The sequence below is a fragment of the Genypterus blacodes genome, unplaced genomic scaffold, assembly GCF_046128005.1.
Source record: "Genypterus blacodes isolate CSIRO-AG114 ecotype Tasmania unplaced genomic scaffold, CSIRO-AGI_Gbla_v1 ptg000003l_1, whole genome shotgun sequence".
Taxonomy (NCBI): Eukaryota; Metazoa; Chordata; class Actinopteri; order Ophidiiformes; family Ophidiidae; genus Genypterus; species Genypterus blacodes.
This window is the reverse complement of record NW_027466817.1, coordinates 5,124,764-5,147,744: the sequence shown is the minus strand read 5'-3', so window position 1 is coordinate 5,147,744 and position 22,981 is coordinate 5,124,764. Positions and strand designations below refer to the sequence as shown.

The window sequence follows — 22,981 nt, the reverse complement described above, 5'->3', positions numbered from 1 at the left end:
GCCAAACACTGGGTTCAATTTTTAGTTTTTATTTCATCTACTATTTCCCTTTCCATTGAGTCGTATTCTTTAACTTTTCAATGACAGATCCCCTTTTTTTATTAATATGCATGACAACAGAAAGGAATTCAACTCATAATAGGGTAAGGATGACACTTTACACACAGCTTAAAGCATGTCAGGAAGTTAAGTACATCAAGGTAAATACAGGCTCTTATTTCAGACCATTCATGTCAAAGAAGTGGCTGCACTGAGACCTAATTTCTTCATCATAACCATCTAAATACACAATCTACAGGAGTGTTTATGGATCAACTCAAGCTGTCGTCAGGACACCAAAGGTCCCACCGGCCTGTCTTCTTCTGCTGCCTTGTCTGATCTTGTCTGACCGAGTGTAACCAAGGAAGAAGCAGAACAGGAGAGTGGGTGGAGAACAAGTGGGGGTCTCCATCTAGAAATGCATCACTGCTGCACGCAAAAAAAGGAATGATGACCAAGGGAAACAACCACAACACCTGGCATTCACGGACCTCAGCACAAGGAGGGATCAGAGTAAATACACACACACACACATTCACACACACAGTACAGTTAAGGGCCCTGGAGTTTTGTAGCCGTGGTCCCGTCCTTGCACATACACAGATACAGTCTCACACAAGCACTGTACACGGCACAAGAGGTCACCTAAATACACGGAGAGCTAACATCTAGGGTGGATTGGATAGCCCAGTGCAGGCTGAGAAGGGGTTAAAATTCTTATTTAGACCATTAGGTCACACTCACACTCACTCACACACACACACACACTCACGCACCTACATACATCTGTATGCATTTAAAACTCCATAAAGCTACACGCCTGTGCAGAATATACTATCATTACTTAGTGTTGCTAGCTATAGCCATCCAAACGGCAATAAATGTTCAAATATTATATGTAACCTTTTTATCCTCAGAATATACAATGATGAAATGCATTATACAGACAAACAAGACAATGTAAGCTGTTCACATGATCAGTACATCAAAAGTAAGAGCTTCTCTACATTAATATCTTCACATGACAGAGTGCAAATCCAATGCTCCTCCACCTACTTCAAAGGTTCATTGCTGAGCTTTAACAAGTCCACTTCTGCACAAACCGAGATCAATAACAAACAGAAAAAAACATGACGTAAACATACACAGAAAAGAAAAAATAACATTCTAAATAAGTCATAAATATGGAATGTGAAAGAACAAAGAAAAGCCGTCCAATTTCTTGTCGAACAACACAAATAAAAGTCCTTCAACGCAGTAACATGATTTTTCTTATTTGATTTCAACATAATAAAAAAGTTTCACTCAAAACGAGAGTGGGCTGTTGCTTGCTTGTGGCCCCCTGTTGTGAGTAGAAGACCATGGGAAGCTGGTGAGTAACACAAAGAGAAGGACAGATGGGAGGAGGGTGCTGGGTGAGGTGGGGGGGGAGTACGCGGGGCGTTCACATGCCGTAACCGAAGCCGGGCTGTTGTGGCGGCTGGCCGTAGCCCGGTGCCGCTGTGTAGCCGTAGCCGTAGGCCTGCTGGGGGGGCACGGCCACGTTGGGTCCCGCGGTGAGCATGAGCTGAGGTGTGCCTGCGACAGAAAACGCACGTCACGCTGAGGACACGCAGCAGCTTGGTTTCACCGGGTGCCAAGGTGAAGAGTGTTTATGTCTTTTTACCGTAAACAATGGGTTGGGAGTCTGTCGCCTGCTCCTCCTGTTTCCTCAGGGACTCGGAGGCTTCGAGTTTGTCGACCTGTGTGGATAACAAAGGAGGGAAATGGTCACAGGTCCCTGTGACACCACGAGTGGGTGGAGGGCTCGTGAACAACAAGAGCTGAGATGGCGAGTTTGTAAAAACTGACCTCTGGGTTATTTCACTGGCTGACGGATGGGACCATTCCTGACAGGCAAAGATGAGTAAAGTCCAGATTTAAATTAAATAGGCTGCAACAGGCCTGGGTGCCCTCTATAAGAGCAGGGGTGGGAACTACAAGTAGAGCGCTAATGGCTACTCTATCAAGCTTGGCTACAACAGTACATCAACGCATCAGTGCGACAGTACAAAGAGATATACATCCCATTATTTGTGAGACATAACAAAGTCTATTAGGGATTAGGAAGGGGCACAAAGACTAAGACAGAATAATGGTCCCACCATCCAGCCACCCAAATGATCTTCTCTCACATGTAGCGTATGTAGAGAACCAACCCTTCACCAGATTCAGTAGTCACTGTGACCTAATATCAGCTGATTATATGTTCACGTTTGTCTCTTCGCAGAATCTCAAAACATTCTAAATACTTTCTATGAAAACCGTTGGGCCAATAGAAGACCAACTCATACAAAATTGATGGATGATTAATGATGACACTTGAGATTTCTGCCTTTTAATATCTTATTAAAAAAACTTGAATCCCGATCCTAATGATATATTACTGGGGTGAAAATGCCTCAGCATACACACTTACTGGCTGGGCTCCTGTCCTTGCACTGTCATGGTAGGACTCGAAGAAACGGTGACACAGGAGGATCTGTTCTCTCCTTGTACACGTATAGATCCGTACATCTACTGGCATGTGAATGTAATAATGATTAAGTATTGGATGTATGAATTTGTACGTAAGACATATGCAGTCTGATAGGTCTTTAATGTTTGGAGATTCTGAGAAGAATGGCCTGTGCACATGCAACAGCTGCAATTGGAAACTTGTTAAACTAACGATTTGCTGGATAAATGAGATGCAGCCAATGACTGGCTGAGGATAAAAGGTAAGAACTGAAAAATTCAAAGAATTCAGCAGCCAGCAAGATGCATCAGAAATCCCCCTTAGCTGTGATAGTCTGCAGTTAAAAGCTCTTAAGGACAGTATTAAATGTTACATAATAGAAGTTTTCTTGTGGTTTTGGGTTCAGTTCTCCACATACTGGCTGGTTTACGTCGGAATCAGTCAATCTGGTTAAGCAGGCTGTTTTCAAGAAAAGACAGGCTGTTGTTTCTTTTGAAAAGAAGGGTAGAGACATGCTGAAGCGGCTTGTTATTTCCTTCTTTAAAGTGTGCATGAGACGAGAGAGAGAAAGAGGAGAGAGAGAGGGAGAGAGAGAGAGAGAAGCAGAGAGCCACAGTGGAGGGAGTGTGAGAGACTATTTTACAGCCAGTTCAAGGCTTCCAGAAGCAGGCACAGCCACAACGACGTCTCCTAGCTTTGCCCGGGTCGTGCTGATGCTACTAAGGGAGGGGGAAGTACATGCGTGTTGGCTCTACACGTTATAGAGATTTGTTCCCCCCCAAAATACAACCAGAACTGCCGGATTTTGCTCTCAGCGCAATTCATTTGTCACCGAAGAGACCACACTTTAACAAAATACCCAGAGGGACGTAGAGAAAAAAGAATTATTGAATGAGAATTAGTAGTTACATTACCTGTGATACTTAAGACATTAATTCAGTGCAGACATGTCTCAAAGAATGGTCACTTCATCTAACTAATGCTGGGTCTTCTATTCCTGACCAAGCTGCAGTCTATACCTCTGGCCATCGTCCTAATAAAGATAATCAATGTGCCCTCTGTGAAACCCTTGACCCCCCCACAGCCCTACAATGACTGCATGGCTTTGCGTTTCCTACAAATGACCTGAGCCGAGAACGTTTGGATGGGTCAGGATGATGGCTAGAGGGAGCTAAGTGGCGCAAAGAGGTTTTTGTTTTTTTACATTAGACCTCGTCTGCAAGTCTCTGTGAAAAGGAACGGACCACAGCAGTCAGGTGGTTTCTCCAGAGTTGGGCTCTTCGCCCGTGCCTGAGGAGAGGTGCCGGGCATGCTGGGAAAGTGGATGACTCATTGCAATTGGATAGGGAGGCTTTTGGGGGGTGTTTATAATACTAGGGGCCACTTGAATATGGCTTGATTCAACTTCTATAATCACCAATGACCACGCCAATGAAATTCCATGCCCTTCAAAATCTGGTGGCTTTCTAAAAACATTAAAAGGTATGGTTTAAACTTATGCTTCTCAAAAGCCTCACCGTATCCATCACAAACACCAGCAAACCTCACAGATTCCCGTCGGTTGGTTGCGGAAGAGCCCCACTCTGGTGTCTAGGTAGGTGATCTAGTGTGGTGTTCACACTCAGAAGCAGCAGAGTGACATGGAGGGAAAAGGGTCATGCGGTTTCGGCTAATATTACTCCTCCAACTACAGACTACAGGACGGGGGAGGGGGGGGGGGGGGTGTAGGGGTCAAAAAGAATGATTGGAAAATGGATTCAACGTTCACCTTTTCCTTTATCGCATCAACCTGGAAAGGAAGTTCAGAGAGGCAACTTAAGGAGGAAAGAAAACAAACGCAAGACTCCCATAACAGAAAGAGGCAGACAAGAGAGAGAAGAGCAAACAAACCAACAGGATTCTTTGCTTAAAGGAAACACAAAAATCACGAGTGAAAGATGCGAATAATAAGGCCACTTTTGATACAAATGCAGACTTGAGATTAGTCTGGTACTCTGTTTACAACAATGCATTGAACTCAAATTCAGACATTAATATTGACAAAAACACCTACTTCACTGTGAAATAGTTAAACCAAGAGATCAATTTTTAAACTTATATTATGCCCAACTTATTATGTTATCGATCAACTATGGAAAGCACTTTCAATTGCATCTTTGTATGAAAAGTGCTGTATAAATAAAGTTTGATTGATTGATTGATCATTAAGCTGCTTCTAGTACCACAACAAACACCAGGAACAGTCAGCTGTAACACTATGTATAGAGTGCTGAAAAACTGACGACTAATGATAATAATAATGGTATATTGACAATTTACACAATTGATGTTCAAAAAGGTGTAAAATAAATCAAACAGCTTTTTTTTTTAGCGTAACTGTGATCTGCTGCCGATCATGAAAGCATTAGGTGGGCTGTAAGTTAATAAGCCATGTAACAGACATAAACGGCATGAGGGGCAGGCAACACAGCAGTTATGAATCTCCTTTGGAACACATTTGTATGGAAAAGTAGCTCGGATGGATGGAAACCCAAATGAAAAAGGGGAAACGCTCATGACAACGACACACGAATGACAAAAGCACAGGAGGATGAGCAATGAATGAGGGAAAGAAATAGGCAGTGCTGGAGACGCTCAAACGCTCTGGGGGAAACTGTGTTACAGCGCCCAGGGTCAAAGAGTATTTGCAAAGACATTTTTGGGGTATTTGGGGTATTTCTGAATCTGGGACTCCACGGTTTTGGAATTTGCAAATATTATTTCACCAGTGTTTACGACTAACAGCAGAGGCAAAAACTGAGCGGAACCCATATAGCATCTTGCCCGTGTACCTTTTCATGAACACCTCTCGTCATCTCGTGATTCCTAATAATTTAGCAAAGTAATGTCCTCTATTATACACTGGTTACCTTTTTAGATCTAACCGACCCACCTTGCTGAGATATTCCCTCATGACTTGGATGAAGTACGGCATGGAGAAGTCCATGATGTTGTGCCTCCAGGCCGTCTCCAGCACCACATCGGGCCGCAGCAGGTCGTAGCAGGTGAATAGGCAGGCGGCAAAACACTCCTTCTTGTCTTCCATCAGGAACCAAGCTAGGAGCTCCTCTGCCAGCTCTATGTCTTTGGACTCTGATGCGTACTGCATGGCATCCTGCAGCGAGAAGGAAACAGGTCAATCGACCGGTGAGTAAAATATTTAATTTATCGCCGCTTTTGTGCTGTTTAATTCATCGATAACTGATTTCTATTACTTGGAAGAACTGTATAGAATGTATTGTATCTACAACTATTTTGCATTCATATTAGTGGCTGTGTACCTTGTAGAGTTTGTCTTTCTTGCAGAGCTCAACACTCTGTTTCCAGCGGTTGTTGCCCTTGAACAGGTAGGCTGCGATCCTCCTAAACTCAATCAACTCGTGCTTCTCTAGGCCCTGGGCCAGTGAGATGTTATCAAAGTTGTCATAGGCATCAATGGAGGTGCGCAGAGCCTGGAGAGAGAAAGAAGAAAGAGCAGATTAGCAGACAGACCTAAAAAGACATTTATCCTGGTGGTGAATATATTGACAATTGAAGAAGAACATTTTCACATCATACCGCATAGTCTTCCTCAATGATGAAGAGGTTGTTAAGTGCCTCGTTGACTGACGTGTTGTTGTGAGTCTGGACCGATCTCAGGTATGGTTTAACCAAAGGCAGCTGCTTAACCTAAAAGAAAGAATTAGATACAAAAATAAAAACAATTTATCGCCCAATCAACAAAGATTGTCAATGTCACACAGCTACTATGGATGCATTACTTAACAGGTTAGTAAACATCAGCTTCACCAGCTTGCAAGTTGTTGTTGTGTGTGAGACTTTGAGAACGTTTTACAAAAAGCATTAAGGGCCCAGGACCTTGCTGAAGAAGTTGACAGCACGCGTGTGGTCGAGTCTTGGGGAGAGTACGATGAGCAGGTCATTCAGTAACAGCGGTTTGAACTCCAGATAAAAGTGGACGGCCTTGTAGTACAGCTCCACGTTGGCCACCTACAATGACAAAAAAATTATTTAGAGCTGATATGAAAGATTGGCTGTCTGAACTGAAGAATAATCATTTCTCAGTCACTCCTGCCTCCCTGTGCTCCTTTGTACCTTGGTAACGATGTCTTTGAACTGGCCCTCCTTCCAAGCATCAGATGGGTGGTTCATCATGGTGATGATTGCATTGTCATACTCCTCGTACTTGTCGTAGAGGAACACCAGCTCTCCCCAGAGGTGTGCTTGCTCTGCTGCCCTCAGAACCTGAAACGCACAAGCGCAAGTGCACACAAAGACAGGTTGTGTAAAGACAAAGCAGTTCTATACCAGTTCTTACCCAAGCCATGCTTCTACATTTGTACTTCACAAAGTATATCTGTGTTCTGCAATATTAAATTGTATGTTTATGCTTTCCTCGCCTACCTTTGGAATGTTGACGCGGGACCAGAAGAGCTCGAGGTGCTCCCTCATCTTCTGAGGCTTGAATTTGGAGTAGAGGATGGCCAGCTCAGTAAACATACCCATGTGAGCGCGCTCCAGCCCTAGAGCAGCTTCCAGCATGGTGATCAGCTCCTCAAAGTACCCACGGTCCTGGAGAGGGACAGACACAGGACATGTAACAAGAAGCAGGCTTGCTGATAAAGGCTTTCAAGTGTATGGGGGGGCTTGTTGGAAATCAAATTCTGGTAGGTTCTATTAAGTCATAACCAGCAACACTTAAGGTATGCTTCAGCTCAATAGAAATTAAGCTGAACCATAAAGAATTGTTACCTACAGTATATGGCCTGTGCAACCTGGCATTAAAGTACATGCATCACCATAAAATAGTTTTTCTCATCAGTTAAAATGTTGTGTATTTTGCTTAACTAAAAAGGATTTATGCATCTTCAGTGTTGATGTGAACAAGCTGTTAAAGTTCTTTGAGTCTTTGTTTTTTTGTTCAGGAACAAATGTGTTAATAACTGGTGTCATAAAATACACTGAAATGCTTAATTCAGTTTTGCCTCAGTTTGTCCTCAAATACGATTTCTCACATTGGTAAGAACATAACTCTTCCTTTTGTTGGAGGGAAAGTTTGTAAGATACATAAGGAAAGTGATGTATGACTCTTTTAAAACTGACAACCCCACTGTGTATAACTGATAAGTGTCTCATTCACAGGCTCCAGTGTACCTGGTAATAGTTGATGAGCTCCTCAAGTTCATCAGCGTGTACAACAATGTGCAGGCCACACATTTGGGCAAGACGGAACTCCTTCCCATCCACACAGGCAAAACAGACCTGGGAGAGCAGAGAGGAGAGATGAAAAGAAGCAGAACAGTTCAAATTGAATCAGAGGTCAGCGCTGCTATATGAAAGACAAGGGACCATAGACACACAATTATATCACTGACAAAAAAATAGAACACAACTATTTGGTAACACCATCTTTGGTGCTTATTTTAGGTTTACATGATAAGCCAAAGAAACATTTCTCACCTCCTTCCAGGTACGAGTGCTGTTGGCTTTGCGGGCTCCGTCCACAGCTGCCTGATACTCTCCCAGGTGCACCAGGGTGGAGGCCAGGCGGCCGAAATTTGATACATTGTTGTAAAGAAGTTTTGCTGCCTCATACATCTTGTCATCATAGCAACGGTCTCCCACCTAAGGTGAATGAGGGACAGCAAAAAAAACAAAGGACGAAGGATGATCAGCAGTGTGGCATTTGTGAGTGTAAACAAAGTAAACTAAGGGGAAAAATGTTATTTGGAATAGTATAGTCTCAGAGTGTGTGCTTCTCTGGACTTACTTGTTGGATGTGGGCGTTATTTGGTCCATTGATGAACTCTTCCAGCTCAGCCAGACGGTTGGTCTTGGCCAGGGCAAAGATTAACTCTGTTTCAACATAAGACTCGCGTGCCTTCTTACGGGCCATCTGCAGGAATTTCACCAGGTCCTCCCAGTTACCTGCACACAAAACCACTCAGATCAGTTTCAACCCACAGGATGTTTACTAAAATGCTATTAAATAAATTCCATTAATACAGGCAATGCATAACAGTTATATTGATCTCAGACCAGGAACTGACCAGAATGATTTCAGGCGAACAGCTATTAAAACTCATTTGACAGGATTTCCTAATTTTAAAGCATTCAATGTGATAATGTCAGGACATTCATCTTACCGCTCTGGGCAGCAGCTTGTCCCACTTCCATGTAAGCAGAGGGATCATCAGCCTTGATGTAAGAGTCGATGGCCTCTTTGACGAGGCCCTTTTGAAGCTGCGCCTTGGCCAGCTGACTCCACACAGGGGGCTCATTGCAGCGCTCAGCAAACTCATAGGCTCTGTCCAGGTTACCAATGTGTTCAATCAGAACCTGGATACAATGAGACAACATTCAGATGACATTCCAGAAAGAACAGAAGAAAATTTTCTTTCAGTTTTCTCCACTAGTTTGACATAATAGAGTCACCTGAACAGCAGAGGTGTTGACATCAAATTTCCTAAAAATAGCAAAGGCCTCCTCAAACAGCTCATTGCTGATGGCAATGTTAGCAATGTCTGGGGCATCATAATTGTCCAGTCGGTTGATGTACTCCATCACACGTGTCCGGTCAGCCTTAATGGCTGTCAGGATCAGCAGATTCTGAAGGTTTCTGAAATAAACAAAACGCAAAGATCTCAGTGAGTGTCAAATTTCCCATGTGGCTAAATAAATAGTTGGTGAGTGTTACTGAGTATTATCTACACTCCAAAAAGTTCCACTAAAAATCAAAGCACTGACTGACATTCAAACCTTTCATATTTGAGCTCTCTCACCTGTGCTCACTAAAGACAGAGTTATCTAGGACAATCTTCTCCAGAAGCTCAATGAGTTCATTGGGGAGGTCAGCAGTCATGAAGGCCTTGACAGTAACAGAAACCTCCTCTGGATCCTGGGTCTCTGACAAGGCTGTCTGGACAACCTGCAGCAGAGTGGGACAATGCGCCAAATCACTACATCTGATGTTGTAAGTAAGTGCAAAATATAGACAGAGGATGAAAATGTGAAAACAGGGCAGATAACAAAGAATAAAAACTAACGGCTTACATTGCCAGAAGGAATTAATGATATAATTAATCTACTTAAAGTAAAATTATTTTGAGCAAGAGACAAAGGTAAAGAGTCAGACCTGGTCTATAAGTGGTCTTCTGTAGTTGTTGGTCTCCAGCAGCACACTTGCCCACAACTCGGGGTTCTTACGGCGCACCAGGTAGCGGGACAGACTCTTGAACAGCGAGTTCTCATTGCAAACCTGCAGCATGACACAATCAATCAAAGTCAACATATGGGGAAACCAAAACTTGCAGCACAAACTTTTTTTGATAAATAGTATGCATTGCTATAATGTACTGGTCCTCAGTCTCTAGCTTTTCTGTCATTTCTGGCTTTCATTAAAACTCACATGAATCAGCTCTTGGTCACACTGTCCTCTTTCGTAGGCCACACAGGCCAGGTGTGGGTCTCGTTTCTCACAGTACTTGCCCACCACACGGCTGTCATAAAAGGGGTTCTCTCTCAAGAAGCGCTCAGGGTTGTTGTTGCTGTCGATGTAGATCTTAGCCAGGGCGTTGTGGGTCGCAGGCTCTTCGCAGCCTTCATGAATACGAGCCTCCAACCAGGGCAGCAGCAGCTTCAGCCTGGGAAAACATACACATTATGGTTTGGGCTGAAACAGTTGAAAAGGGAGAAGCGAAGAATTCCATTATTGCTTTGTAGTTTAACAAGCCCCTGCCATCTTACCTGTTTCTTTTTTCCACTTCTGCAACCAGTTCATCAGTGGAGAACTGCCCTCTCACCACCAAGATCAGGTTCTTAATAACATCCTCAGCACAGTCAACATCCAGCAAGCCTCCAATGACAACTGGCAGACGGCTTGGATTCACCTGAAAAAAACGACCTCACGATTATTACGTGTTTAGATAAGGACAAAAGACTTTAGATATTTTAGCATTAAACTTGCGACAGTCCAACGTCAACACATTTTTTGCATTAGTGAATCAGTATGAAAGCCAACAGGAGTAGAGGGACAAACAAACTAGAGAGATGCACCATGAAAGAGTCTCTAAAGGTTTGTGTACCACAGTAAGAGGATGTACTCATTCTATTGTAGGCTCTGAAATGTTATATTATTCACTGTTGTTCAGGGTTATGTAGTACCTTCTGCACATAGATCTCAATGTACTTCTGCAGGCTGTTGCGATATAGGTAGAGGACCAGATCATGGACGAAATCAAAGCGGTCGCACACAATGATCAAAGGCAGCTGGTCAGTCAGCTTGGCTTCCTGTACAGAAAAAAAATAAAAATTAAACATTAGTGTTTTACTGCATAAAAAACAAGGTTACTTTTAACTTTACAATCACTATTCTTATTTGTACAGGTGCAGCTGTACTGATCTTTTTCTAACCTTGAGGAAGTTTTTGACTCGTTCGGGGTCATAGCAGTTACTCTCTCGGCAGATTCTCTCCACCTCTTTGATCTGACCCGTCTTGCAGGCCGCCTGGATATACTTGAAGTGGACCTCTGGGTCCTGACTGAAGTTCACAATTGAACCCAAGAAGTAGAAGAGACCTGAAATACAAACATGTATAAAAATCAACAAAAGGAACGGCTGGTCTGCTTGATCCGTGTCTTCCTCCTTGTCCTTTTCTCCCCAAATAGATAGATAAGACAAATTGCTTGGCACTCTGCATGTTTACCTTCAAAGCTCTTGAAGGACTCAAAGAGCTCAGTGAGGGACGTTGTAGAGAGCTGCTCGTGGTATTTGGAAGCCACTTGGACACAGATCTGCAAGTTCTGGCGAATGTTTGCAGATAGCATGGCCCTGAGACACTCCAGAGAGTCCTCCACTGACAGGGAGCCAAAGAAGTTCACCAGCCACTGCAAGGGCAAACGCATATTTACAGCAATGCAGAAAGCAATCAGGTAAAAGACAACATATAAATTACATATACAGTACTGGCAATACATCAGTATGAAGTATATGTAGAAAACAGGATTATATGCAAGCTAAAGTCTTAATTAGGGGTGTAGATCATGTGTGTGTGTGTGTGTGTGTGCGTGCGTGATATTCCCATGTGCCATACCTCTGGGTTGAGGAGATGAGTGTGCACCACAGCACGCTTGATGTCATACAGGTCAGTATAATGCTCCAGCGCCCTCTGCAGGAGGCCAGCCTTCTCACACAGCTGAGCCACATGGGCGCGATCATAGTGGGTGAACATCTGGTTGCCCAGGATGGCATCTGCAACCTGTGAGGTATGATCCAGTGATAAAGACATTCTATAGCGGCTTTGTAACATGTACATGTGGTAGAGAGAAGTCATTTGGTGGCAAGAATGAAGAGGAGGCACTAAGCCAACTTACAGTATCTGATCACTTCTGCATGTTCAATCTGAATAATTTAAAAATCATTTTAACTGTAATGTATCTCTGCATGTTTGTACCTGTGGAGCATGGACCAAATTCATCTCCAAAAGGCGTGTCTGCAGTGGTCCTTCCATGGGTCTATTGTTCTTCAGGGCATCAAGCAGAAAGGATGTACACTGCTGGATCAGGTTGTACTCCATAAACACGTCAACAATCTGCAGACATATGGACAGAGACAAGAAACTTGCAATCACTCTGCAACCATGTGGCCACATGTCAAATCCCTCATAACATGACTCTTCAGGTGATCAGTGCAGCGCTCTAACAGCAGAAAAATACAATTCCTATTACTGGCCATGCTTGTGGTGTGACTACATAGAGGTGTGCATTTGGACCTGTGTGATGTCAGCAAGAGGCTCCTCATCCTGAACCAGCATTTGGGAGAACTGAAGTCCCTGCTCTGGGCTGATCCGCATGACGTTCCTCAGCAGGAAAATCCAGTCTGGAGTGTAGCCCACCTACAAAAGCAACAGACCATTATTTCATTTCCTAAGTGTTCCATACTAACAGAATGGTTATTTTGCTACATTAAATTATTCTCTCACATTTCTCAGCACCACAATACAATAAACAATACGCAAAATAATAGATGGATAATTAAAAAAAAACTAAACAATGAAAATTACAAACCTTCTTGGCATAAAGGACGATCTTCTGGAATTGTCCAGTCTCTGCAAAGCACTGAATGACCTTGTTGGGAACATTTGCCCTTAGGTAGACGCTGAGGGCAAGTGTGGGATCCACAGACTTCACCAAGTCTCCAAGCTCCTCAGAGCATTCCAGCTGCAGACAGACGGGCAGACACACAAACAATCGGTCATGCACGGTCAGAAACTCAAAGATTTGCATAAAAAAATTGGCACTTACACTGTTCAAGTCCAAACACAATTCTCACATTCCCAGCCTGGCATTTACATGCAATTATATTAAGGCCAGAACTAAAACAAGGACATTTATATACAGTTTACCATTACATTACATTACAATTTACCAAAGCCAGCCCTTTCATGAAGAAAAATGTTGTTGTATGTTTTATGCAAAATACTGTATGTATGGCAATACAAATGAACATTGAATATATTATCTTTAAAATACTATATAAATACTATAAGGAATCCTTTAGCAAGTTTCTGAACGTAGTAATCGTGTATAGTAGCATCGTGTCAAATGTATTGTATTAACATTAAGAATTGATTCCAAACCCAATATCAAATATTACTGATGGAAATATACAGGTAAGTGCCACAAACAACAGATTCAACCTAAGACTAGAAAACAAAATTTTCAGGGCCAAGTTTGTGGTGTTTCTTTACTATAACCTCAAATGTAATCAACCATCACGGCAGAAATCTTGAGTTTTTCCTCTAGAATAGTATGTGTTGTCATAACCCACCTTATCCTCTTTGAGCCACTTCTCCAGAAGCTGCTTGCGACCCTGCTGGAGGACAGGCCTGCAAAGCTCCAGAGACTCAAATTTATTTAGCTGGCCTTGGTCCAACAGGATGCCAAAGTACTGGAGCAATGGCGACGTTTGGCCTGGCTGGGCTGGCACACTCTGGAACCGACGGATGGTGTCTGGGGTCCGCAGGATGCCCTGGATGGGTAGGATGGATGGATGGTGTGAGTGGGAAAGGTGAGAGATTAAACAGACCAAGGGCAACAACTCCGTGTTTATTCAGTATTAGTACTGAAGTACATGTACAGTCATGACATGTGTGATAGCTTGTATTGGTTGAATAGAACAACATGACCGTGCTCTAGAGTTTGTGCTGGTGCAGTGTCAGTACCTTGGGTGCATTGGCTGCCACTTTGGCAGCTTCGGAGTAGTTCCCTGCTGCAAAGAGGGTGTTGAACTTGCGTGCAAACAGCTCCTCGGCACCGGCGAGGTTGTTGCGGACAGCCATACGTAGAGCCAGGTCTGGGTTTTGGAGAACATTGGTGATGTAGGGAATGATATTTTCCTCCTCCACGCACACTGACAACACCTGAAAAAGCACATTTGTATGCTTTAATATTTGAACACAACAAATGATTTCCAGTATGCATCCAGATGTAAAGGTTATAGCTCAAACTCACCAGTACAAACATATATACAGAATGGCTCAATCAAATATTGTGTGCAGATCCTATTCCATACTGTACTCTCATAGACAAAACAATATTTACTTTACCTAATATTATTTTATTATTATAGATATTTCCACCCCCTCTGAAAAAAAGACTATTAATGCAATTGCCTGCATCATATGGCACAAGGAGTCATTCCCTAAAACATCTACCGTTCCACAGCTGAGCTGAATACATGCCACCAACCTGACTGAACGTTACAAGTTTTCATTAACAGTTAATAAGTGATGGTTCACTGTGATGTAAAAGTTATTTTGGCACAACTTTGTTAGTAAAAATAAGATATAATTGAGTCAGTGAGGAAGTAGACTTCACATGTTCCTAAAAATACACAGAAGGCTTACCATGTGTGATGTTGCGTATGGAATGTAGAGTATTCTGTGTGTGTTTATGTGAACGTCTGTGAGTACGTGTATAGCTGAGAGCCAAGAGCAATAAGATTAGAGTGCATAGCCTGCATAAGTGAGCTTGGCCATCCTGCTGTGGTTATCTGAAAAGCTGCTTGGAACTGAAGCTCCTGCTCCTTTTGAGTGAGTGCACACTCACACCTAAGTGCTCAGGCTGAGACACACAAAGGCTGGCACGCCACTGTGACGGTGACTCATTAACAAGCGTTACAGTAAAAACTAGCATGGATTATAAACTGGACCGTCTATGAGACAGAAAAAAGATGGGGAGGGGGCACAAAATATCATTTTACAGCACACTATAGTAAGTAGGGAGGCAAAATATTGAAAACCTTATATAACTAGAACTATATCATTCTCATCTTCTATGTTATGTGTGCTGCTGTACTGATATTCATTTGAATACCATTAATTCTATTACAAATTGTACTTTTACAATGTATAGTTTTACAGCACAAGGTGACATTATAGTACCTGTCCTTTCCTGTTGACACCAATGATGCCAGCAGTAGGCTCATGGGGGGCAGTGACGAAGATGGTCTCCCCGCTGATCCTGTTCATGTAGATGCAGGTTCCAGTCTCAAGGTCATACAGGTGGATGTAGCCATATTTGGTGATGAGGAAGACTACATCTTGCTTGGAGCTGATCTAGAGAATGTATGGACAAGACAAAAATGGTCAGCAAGTCTAAATAAGACATATATGTACACATAGACTCTTTAAGTTTTCATTATAATAAATTCTGAGTAAAAGGCATACTTGTATGTGTTTGGGTACCTTCTACTTATATCACACATATTACATATTGCAAGACTCAGATTCTGCAAAGGCTGTTTCATTGTGTATGGCCCAATTGGTATTATTTGAATCAGGATGTAAAGTTCTTCTACCTGCATAGCAACGGGAAAGTCATTCTGGGCCTCTGGAGGAAAGAAAACATCTACAGCTTTCTTTGGGAACGGCTGGTTCCCAGTCGGTGGAGTTCCAACCTCAATGATGTGCAGCTAGAGACAAAAAGGCATTGAGACGAGATGAGACAAGTTTGCATTACACAACTCTCACTATTTATCATAAAAATACCATTACTAATATCAACTGATATCACTGATATAAACTGCATCAAAAACACTACCAATATTATATATATTCCAGTCCTGTGTGTTCAGTGTCAATCATGCATCTAGTCTTTCCCACTATACTATGATGCATGCATTGGCCATGGATGTCAACTCCCAAATTTCCAACTTTCTGCAAATTCTGACAAGATCATTGCATGATTTGAGTCCTCAGGTCGAGGTGCTTTGAGTCTTACTTTTCCCCCTGCCTGTCCTCGCACAGCAAAGCAGAACAAAGTTGACTCTTCAGTGTTGCCCTCCATCTTGAACTGGGCAAATCCAGCAGCGTGGCCCTCGATAGGCTGAGACACTTTCCTGTCCACCGAGTAGAGCTGCATGGCTCCCACAACGCGGTTTTGCTGAAGAGGAGAGAAAGATCACAAGTTAGTGGTCCAAATTATCCTTCCACTATACTGACAACTTCGCAACAACTTAAAAATAAAGATACAAGAAAATATTGACACATTTTGGTTTAGGTTTAGGGTAAAACTAATCTTGCAGAACAAAACATTAAATTCCTGGCAGGGTAACATAACTGATAACAACAAATTAGTTAACACCCCTATTATAGCTGGGAGCATATATAACATTGTATTTTGTTTTTTATACAGAAAATATTCCCCAAAAAAAAAGCATGCAAGCATTTTGTCTTACTGTTATTGAGAATCAAAATTAGGTTTGGCTGCCTCTAGAAAAAAAGTATTGGCTCACATTCTGAAAACTGACCATGTGGGTAAAATGTTGAATTAATTGAAACTTTAAACCTAGGAGTGACCCTTGTGTTGCACTCTTTACACACTGTAGATCTTAATGATAGATGTGGCAGTAATTTTCGATTGGACAAAAGCTTCTGCTGACACCACGTCACTGAATCCTTGGTTACCTCTTGGCAACACAAAGACAACATAGTTCCCTGTGTTCACATGCAGTCAGCAAATTGCAATGGGCTTTACTTGCTTATGTGTGCATACTGCTGCTTTCTGACAGTTACAATATCTCATACATCTTCAGCAGCTGCTTGTCCCTGTGGTGGATTGTGTCATTTACAAACAGATCACTGCAGGGGAAATGCTGCCTTAGCAGTTACGCAGAAATTCATTTGTGTGTTTAATCATTGCAGGTTTGGTCTGTTTTTTTTGGTCAAGGCAGCATGGAATGTGACCAAGGCAGTCTCTCTGCAGCAAAAACCTCTACACATGCATGAAATGAAATCACATACCACTGTACAACTGAGACAGTTGAGACAGATTACTTATCAAACTTCATTAAGTCATATATCCTGCATTTTATCAGCCTTTGCTTGTGTGCCTTTAACATGAATACATATAACTAACAAATAAATACAACACAGCACATTTACAAACTGCCTGGCTTGTACCTTAAAACTTTAAGCTTCGAGTTGCATTTCAGCAGTTATGTACCTAATTTAAATGCTTTGAATATTCATTCCATAACTCCAATCCCAATATTGTTTAGACTACAATACTGAATTATCATTTGCATTGCTGCTTTAAGAATTGTGTCATATATAATTTGGAGATTTTGCCACTATTGCCAGTGGAAGGTAACCACATCAATCAATTGTTGGTAATATTCAGCTGTTTATGGTTTCTATTCTCCTGAAACCTCCAGCATGGCAAAGTGTTTCCATAACATGTGACCTCTGAACATGCCATGTGTGACCAAAGTTGCAATGGAGCAGTAGACAGCATAAATGGTAGTGAGGGAAAGTCCTTACTCAAGCCTTGAATCTTTGAAAGTATGCATCAACAAGCAATGTGTGTGAGGAAGAACAGGCAAAGGACAGAAAACTTTCTGCCAAACATGAACATGAAAACCTTGTACTGTTTGGTCGTATTATTGTCATTTGGACACATTTTTGTTTAAGTAGACACTATAGCTTGCCCAAATGCAATGCCGTATGTCTGTAGCTGCCTCTAATATCATAAAGCAGTAACTTTATTCCATTAACGGTGTTATAATAATGTTAAATAAGAAAGTACAAACATAAAGCAAGTACAAACAAAACATTTATCTTCAACTAACGTGAGAAGAGTGTGATTAACTGTTAATTATTGCTTCATTGTCAACAATGTTAATTAAAAGTAATCAATGAAATAACGAGGCCTATCTTTGTGCTGCGGTGCTTCAAATGCTTAATACAGAGAATTCAATCCTCAACCAGAAAGCCTTCACTACCTGTGCGGAAATGCCAATAAGCAGAAGCCATTTCTGTTTGGCGTCAGTGCGGTAGTTGATGATCTGACAACCTGCCAGGCTGGAGTGGCGATCAAAGACTTTGATTGGCTGAGAGTCACCCTCCATGCTCCAATGGTAGACTGCGTTGTCTGTGACCAGGGCAACCGTGTTGAGGGAGATCCACTTCCAGAAGGTCACATCATCTGTCATGGTGTGGGCCTTCATCTTGCTCTTCATCTCAATGTTAAAGATCTGCAGGGTCTTTGCCGCTGGAAATATTCAGGGGCCAAGGTTAATGTACAGTGACACGGAGGAGCAATGTGAGAAAGAAAAAAAAAAAAAAACATCTACGCATCTACCGCTACCACACACAAACCACAACAGGAAGAAAGGAACAAAATAACAGGCCACACCAAATTCCACAGGTTGGAGAAATGTTGGTAGTCGGGGGTTTGGTTTGAACACCAAAGGATCATAAGACAAGCCAGACGAGTGGCAATACAAAGTGGCAAGACCAACAAAAGGACAACACACTAAGTGGTAGGATCTGCATTCAGTTGGGTCTGATGCAATAGTGTGTAGGATAAACACATATATTTGAAGCTGAATATGCAAACCCCTTGCGATAAGGTACTCTGAAACAGAACCTGCCCATCATCTCGGGATCACATTTGTAAAATATTTGTGGTATCTGGACGTCTGCTTCTATGGCTGGAAGTGGTATCATGTCCAACTTGTCTTTTCACCAAAACCAGCCAAATCCAGAACCAATAAATGCAGCAAAGCACAGTGGGAGTGAAAATTATCTTTTAAAGGCCCGTGTCCAGCCTTCCACCCCCACCACCAACCTACCTCAGGCTAGACTTGCCGAGCTACAGGGATTCACAGCTAAATGAAATCCCAAAATGGGGCATGTGGGAATTTGTATTGGCTCTAAAATGCATATTAGCAAGAAAAGACCACAAAGCACACAAACAGATGTGATGATGTGAAGGCAACAAGACGTATCATTTGGGTTCAAGCTTCTCACTCTGAACTAAACCACACCCTATAGTTGACTGTGAGCTGAAACACATTGGGATGTACTTCTCTATTACTAGACAGATTCCGTGAAAAGATGCATTACACACAACATAAATGACTAAAGCACAAAAAGTGGACGTGTATGGTAAAAGAACAGAATGAATGGAGGCTCTTCAGTTTCCCCGGTTGCGCTGCAATTTAAACGGGCCGGTCGACACACACTGAAGCTTAGGTTTTGTAAGCGACTCAAGCCTAATCCTCTGAGATAACATGCACGGCCAGTAAATCTGCTCAAAATCTACCGTGTGCAACAGCGACGACACGAGTGCAGTGACGTGTACGCATTTTTGAAAAACCTGTAAGCGGTGTAACACAAACGCTATTTTTGGTGCATTTGCGCAGGCCGAATGGCGAGTTAGTCTCCGAAAACAACCGACACTTTAAGCTCTAATCACTGCAGTGTGCACAGGCTGTCCAGGGTTTTGTTGATACTGTATGTGAGCAGAAGAATCAACCCTTGTCTGCCCCAATACATCATCATCTCAAATTGGTCAACAGTATCAGGCGACTGGTTTATCTTTGGTTCCATTGTATCCTTCCACCCAGTCTCACCTCAACATGAACAGCCTAGAATGCACACCGATATCCTGTTAAAATACTCTTGTGTCTCGCTCTGTCTTTACCTTGCTCTATATTTTGTCTACCTCTCCTTTTTGCTGCTTTTTACTATGTTTGTCCAGCACCTGATCCCAACTTGGATGGGTTTGCATACCACCTTGTTGTTTTCAAATTAATCATTTAAATTCCCTTTTTTTAAAAAAAATTAAATTCTTATTGGAGGTGTCTATTTACTAGAGCAGTGTCAGCCTTGGTCAGGTATGAAGCTATGTCAGACATCACATGTTGAGCCGTTGTTATTCAATACTAATATGGGTATAAAATGCCCCACTCTGACAGCCTGAATTACAGGAATGTCCTTAAATCTTCTTCACAAATATCTGGCAGTCATGTGCATTGTTTGGGTTTTCAGGTTGTGACCAATAGCGCCAAGGCTGACAGAGGAACTGTGCATACATGTACTCTTGGTTGTTAGGGATTTACCAGTTGGTACTCAGCCAGAGGGTGATCGTTAAAAAAACACAAAAGAAGAAGAAGCACCAGCAGCCACATTTATGCTATTCTTTTCATGACACCCATGCTTGCATCAAGCCTGCTGTTTGACTTAAAGGTCCTGAATGTCAGGGCCTTTCACTAGGATGTGAAGGCCCAAGAAGATATGCAGTCTTTTGAAGTCAATGTATGCATTCAACTGGAACACCACACACAAATGTGTCTTCTTTTTTTTTTAATATATGTTTGCGTCTGAGGCAATTTTGAACTAAGTCAAAAACTTGATTTCACACTGCACTAAATTTTGTGACTTAAAAAAATCACTACTTTGAGTGTTTACAGTGTCGTAAAATGGACACAAACGCAAAATAGACAAAGGATTAAGTTGTTAAAGCTGCTCTCTAAGTTCTGCTGACATTGCCCTGCAGGTGTTTGCATTGTGCGTTCAAATATTCCTTAAAACGACCATAAGTACTGTGCATACATTTCAAGACAGTGCATAGAGGATTACACTTTGACTCATGATAGGTAAAATTCAACTCACCGTCTGCAAACATAAGAAAGCAGTAAGAAATGAAAAAGAGCAAAAACAAACAAAATAGACAAAGCATTCATGACAGGACATTTCTATCATTGGCATTTTCTGCACTTTCTATGAAATATAGTGAATCATTTTGTACTCAATCTGTTTACAAACAGAAATGGGTGGCCTACATATGGACATCAAAATGTAGAACAGACTGTGACTAGGCAACTGACACAAAAGTTACACAAATGGCCTGAACAAAGGGATGTGATTGGCCAAAATCTGAACTGTTTTCATTTGTCTTAGTTGCATGAGGTTCCATAAAAGGTACAGAATTCTTCTCACGGTGCCAGGTCAAGTAATATGTGAACAGCTCTTAAGCATGCATTTTAGCCCCAAACTTACCTTTAAGGGCAATAACTTTGCTGGCAGGGTTCATGATGGCGCTGTCTGCAGAGATGGGCCTGCGGATGGGATTGTTGGGGTCGGCCATGTCGATGATGACGACCTGGGCCTGCTCGCCCACCTTCTCCCTTATGCAGATGAATTTGTCAGACTCCATGGTGAGAGTGCTGAATCCAATGTTGGCTGGGTTGATCCCCAGGTTCTGGAGCTACGATAGGAACACACAAGCCACAGCCAATACTGTTATCAAATGTACAGATGTGCTGTCCTTTGTCAGACAGTTCATGCAGGGTATATAGTAATTAATTTATTATTTACATGGAGATCTTCTCTGCGTAAATTAATGGTAAGAGAGCAAAGAAGTCAAAGGGAGGGGTGTGTAACTAGGCTCTAATATTCTAATAGGTGCACTATTGGCAGAAAAGTAATACAAACAAAACACACACACATTTCTGAAACATGTCTGCACCTGCTACAACCTTTTATCAGTTTACTTTGTGGAACTTGTTCTCAATGTTTGATCCTTAATCTACTTCTAGATTGGGTTGTACTACACCTCACATTGGAAAAGCATCCGACAAATGGTTAAAGGTAAATACAATTATAAGAAGGGAGGGGACCAAATACAGCCATTATTAGAAGAACAAGGCAGTGACTTGAGACCAAGCAGGGTCATTGTTGACACATTCGACTAATGTTTGTATTTGTACAGGTGTGATTTTCCACAGTATCTTATCCTTAACTAAGCGATTGAATTGAGCCAACAGGCCCTTTATTTTCTGGGATGTAACAATTCATTCATTCCTGCTGGAGGGGATCAAACTGTGCACTATGTATGAGAGGGAAAATTGTATCGTTTTGTCAGTAAGTCTTTCACCTGTCAGCTGAATGAGCCGCAGACTAAATTTCATAGTATAAATCAGTATTTGCTCCATCTGTCAAAATGGCCAGTCGTGACATAACGTAAACGCGTGACGTGTTATGGCAGGCTGCACCTGACCAAGGTTTTAAAGTACCCATCTCTGATCCATCACTGACACTTCAGCAGGCCCCGTGATAAAACGCTACATTAACACAATTAAAACAATTATGTCGTACATTTTGTTATCAGCCAGGTCGATGACTCCTGATAGCTTAAGAAAAATTTAGCCGTGTGCAGGTCAATAACGACAAAACATCACTGAAGGTCAACATTAATATTCTGCATGAACCATGAACGCTGACAGATAACATTAACCAAGGTTAGGTTAGGTTGCCAGGCAGCGTCTGTGCCGTTTAACGAGGATGCTACTCTGGAAGGCTAGTAGTTAGCTGCTAGCTCAACGGGGGAGGGGAGGTCATTCATTTGCTGCGGGTGTTGACGTTAACGTTAGCTTGGCTGGCTAGCGAGCTGTCAAACTATTACTTGGGTAAAATCGCCCGTAACTGTTGCTTTCAGAGATGTTACGAGCCGTTATAGAGTCGCACGTACCTGCAGGTGCTCCTGGAAGCGGATAGGTAGTATCTGAGCCATGGTGGTCTCCCTGGGCTTCTCCGGAGTCCTGGATGTGTAGCCGCACAGCTAGCTAGCTAGGCAGTAGCAGCGCGCTAGCTACGACCTCCTCAATGTAACGGTGTAGGTCGGAGCCAGTCAGTGGAAAATACAAGTACGATAGAGGGGCTTATTTGCAGTGTTTTAATATTCTTCCCGATATGTCAATAATAAAAATATTAATTGTGTCCCCCTTCTTCTTGTTTGTGCTTTCTGCACCGCATCGATGGGTAGCAGTGGCTCCGGCTCTGATCTTCAGTGCGAAATCCGCAATGGCGGCGGAAACGGCTCAGAGCTCCCAGCCCGGAAGCTTCATGGTCCTCTCTCTCTGTGGAAGGACACCGGCTTACTACACATTTTTAACTCCCTACAATTTAAACAATTTAAACGATATTCGTTTATATATACGTTTTTTTTTTAACTTTAATTCATACCTTAACTCAACCCATTCATTCATTTACGTGCTTCAATTGCGTTACAATCACAATTTAGGAATTCGTTGAGCCCCAGACCTTATGAGAAACGCTAC

General features: G+C 42.3%; 1 protein-coding gene across 2 annotated transcripts; it reads right to left on the bottom strand.

Annotated features, from left to right (window-relative positions):
- Window positions 1-13: 13 nt before the first annotated feature.
- Window positions 14-22,741, bottom strand: LOC142994355 (clathrin heavy chain 1-like). Of its 2 annotated transcripts, XM_076145151.1 has the most exons (32): window positions 22,393-22,741; window positions 20,922-21,129; window positions 17,858-18,126; window positions 15,856-16,017; window positions 15,434-15,547; window positions 15,018-15,191; window positions 13,797-13,994; window positions 13,403-13,603; window positions 12,640-12,792; window positions 12,345-12,467; window positions 12,027-12,164; window positions 11,667-11,831; window positions 11,280-11,460; window positions 10,988-11,151; window positions 10,739-10,864; window positions 10,322-10,464; window positions 9,984-10,218; window positions 9,711-9,833; window positions 9,358-9,503; window positions 9,011-9,194; window positions 8,722-8,914; window positions 8,346-8,503; window positions 8,036-8,200; window positions 7,730-7,837; window positions 6,980-7,147; window positions 6,671-6,820; window positions 6,434-6,565; window positions 6,134-6,244; window positions 5,857-6,027; window positions 5,469-5,690; window positions 1,706-1,781; window positions 14-1,617 (listed from the first exon to the last, which is right to left on the bottom strand). In XM_076145151.1, exons 1-32 carry the CDS (start codon window positions 22,432-22,434, stop codon window positions 1,484-1,486), a joined length of 5,037 nt encoding a protein of 1,678 aa, XP_076001266.1. In that variant the 5' UTR covers window positions 22,435-22,741; the 3' UTR covers window positions 14-1,483. The 2 variants fall into 2 exon arrangements, with proteins under 2 accessions (XP_076001266.1, XP_076001274.1); XM_076145159.1 differs by lacking the exons at window positions 17,858-18,126; window positions 22,393-22,741 and having other exon boundaries at window positions 20,922-21,013.
- Window positions 22,742-22,981: the final 240 nt, after the last annotated feature.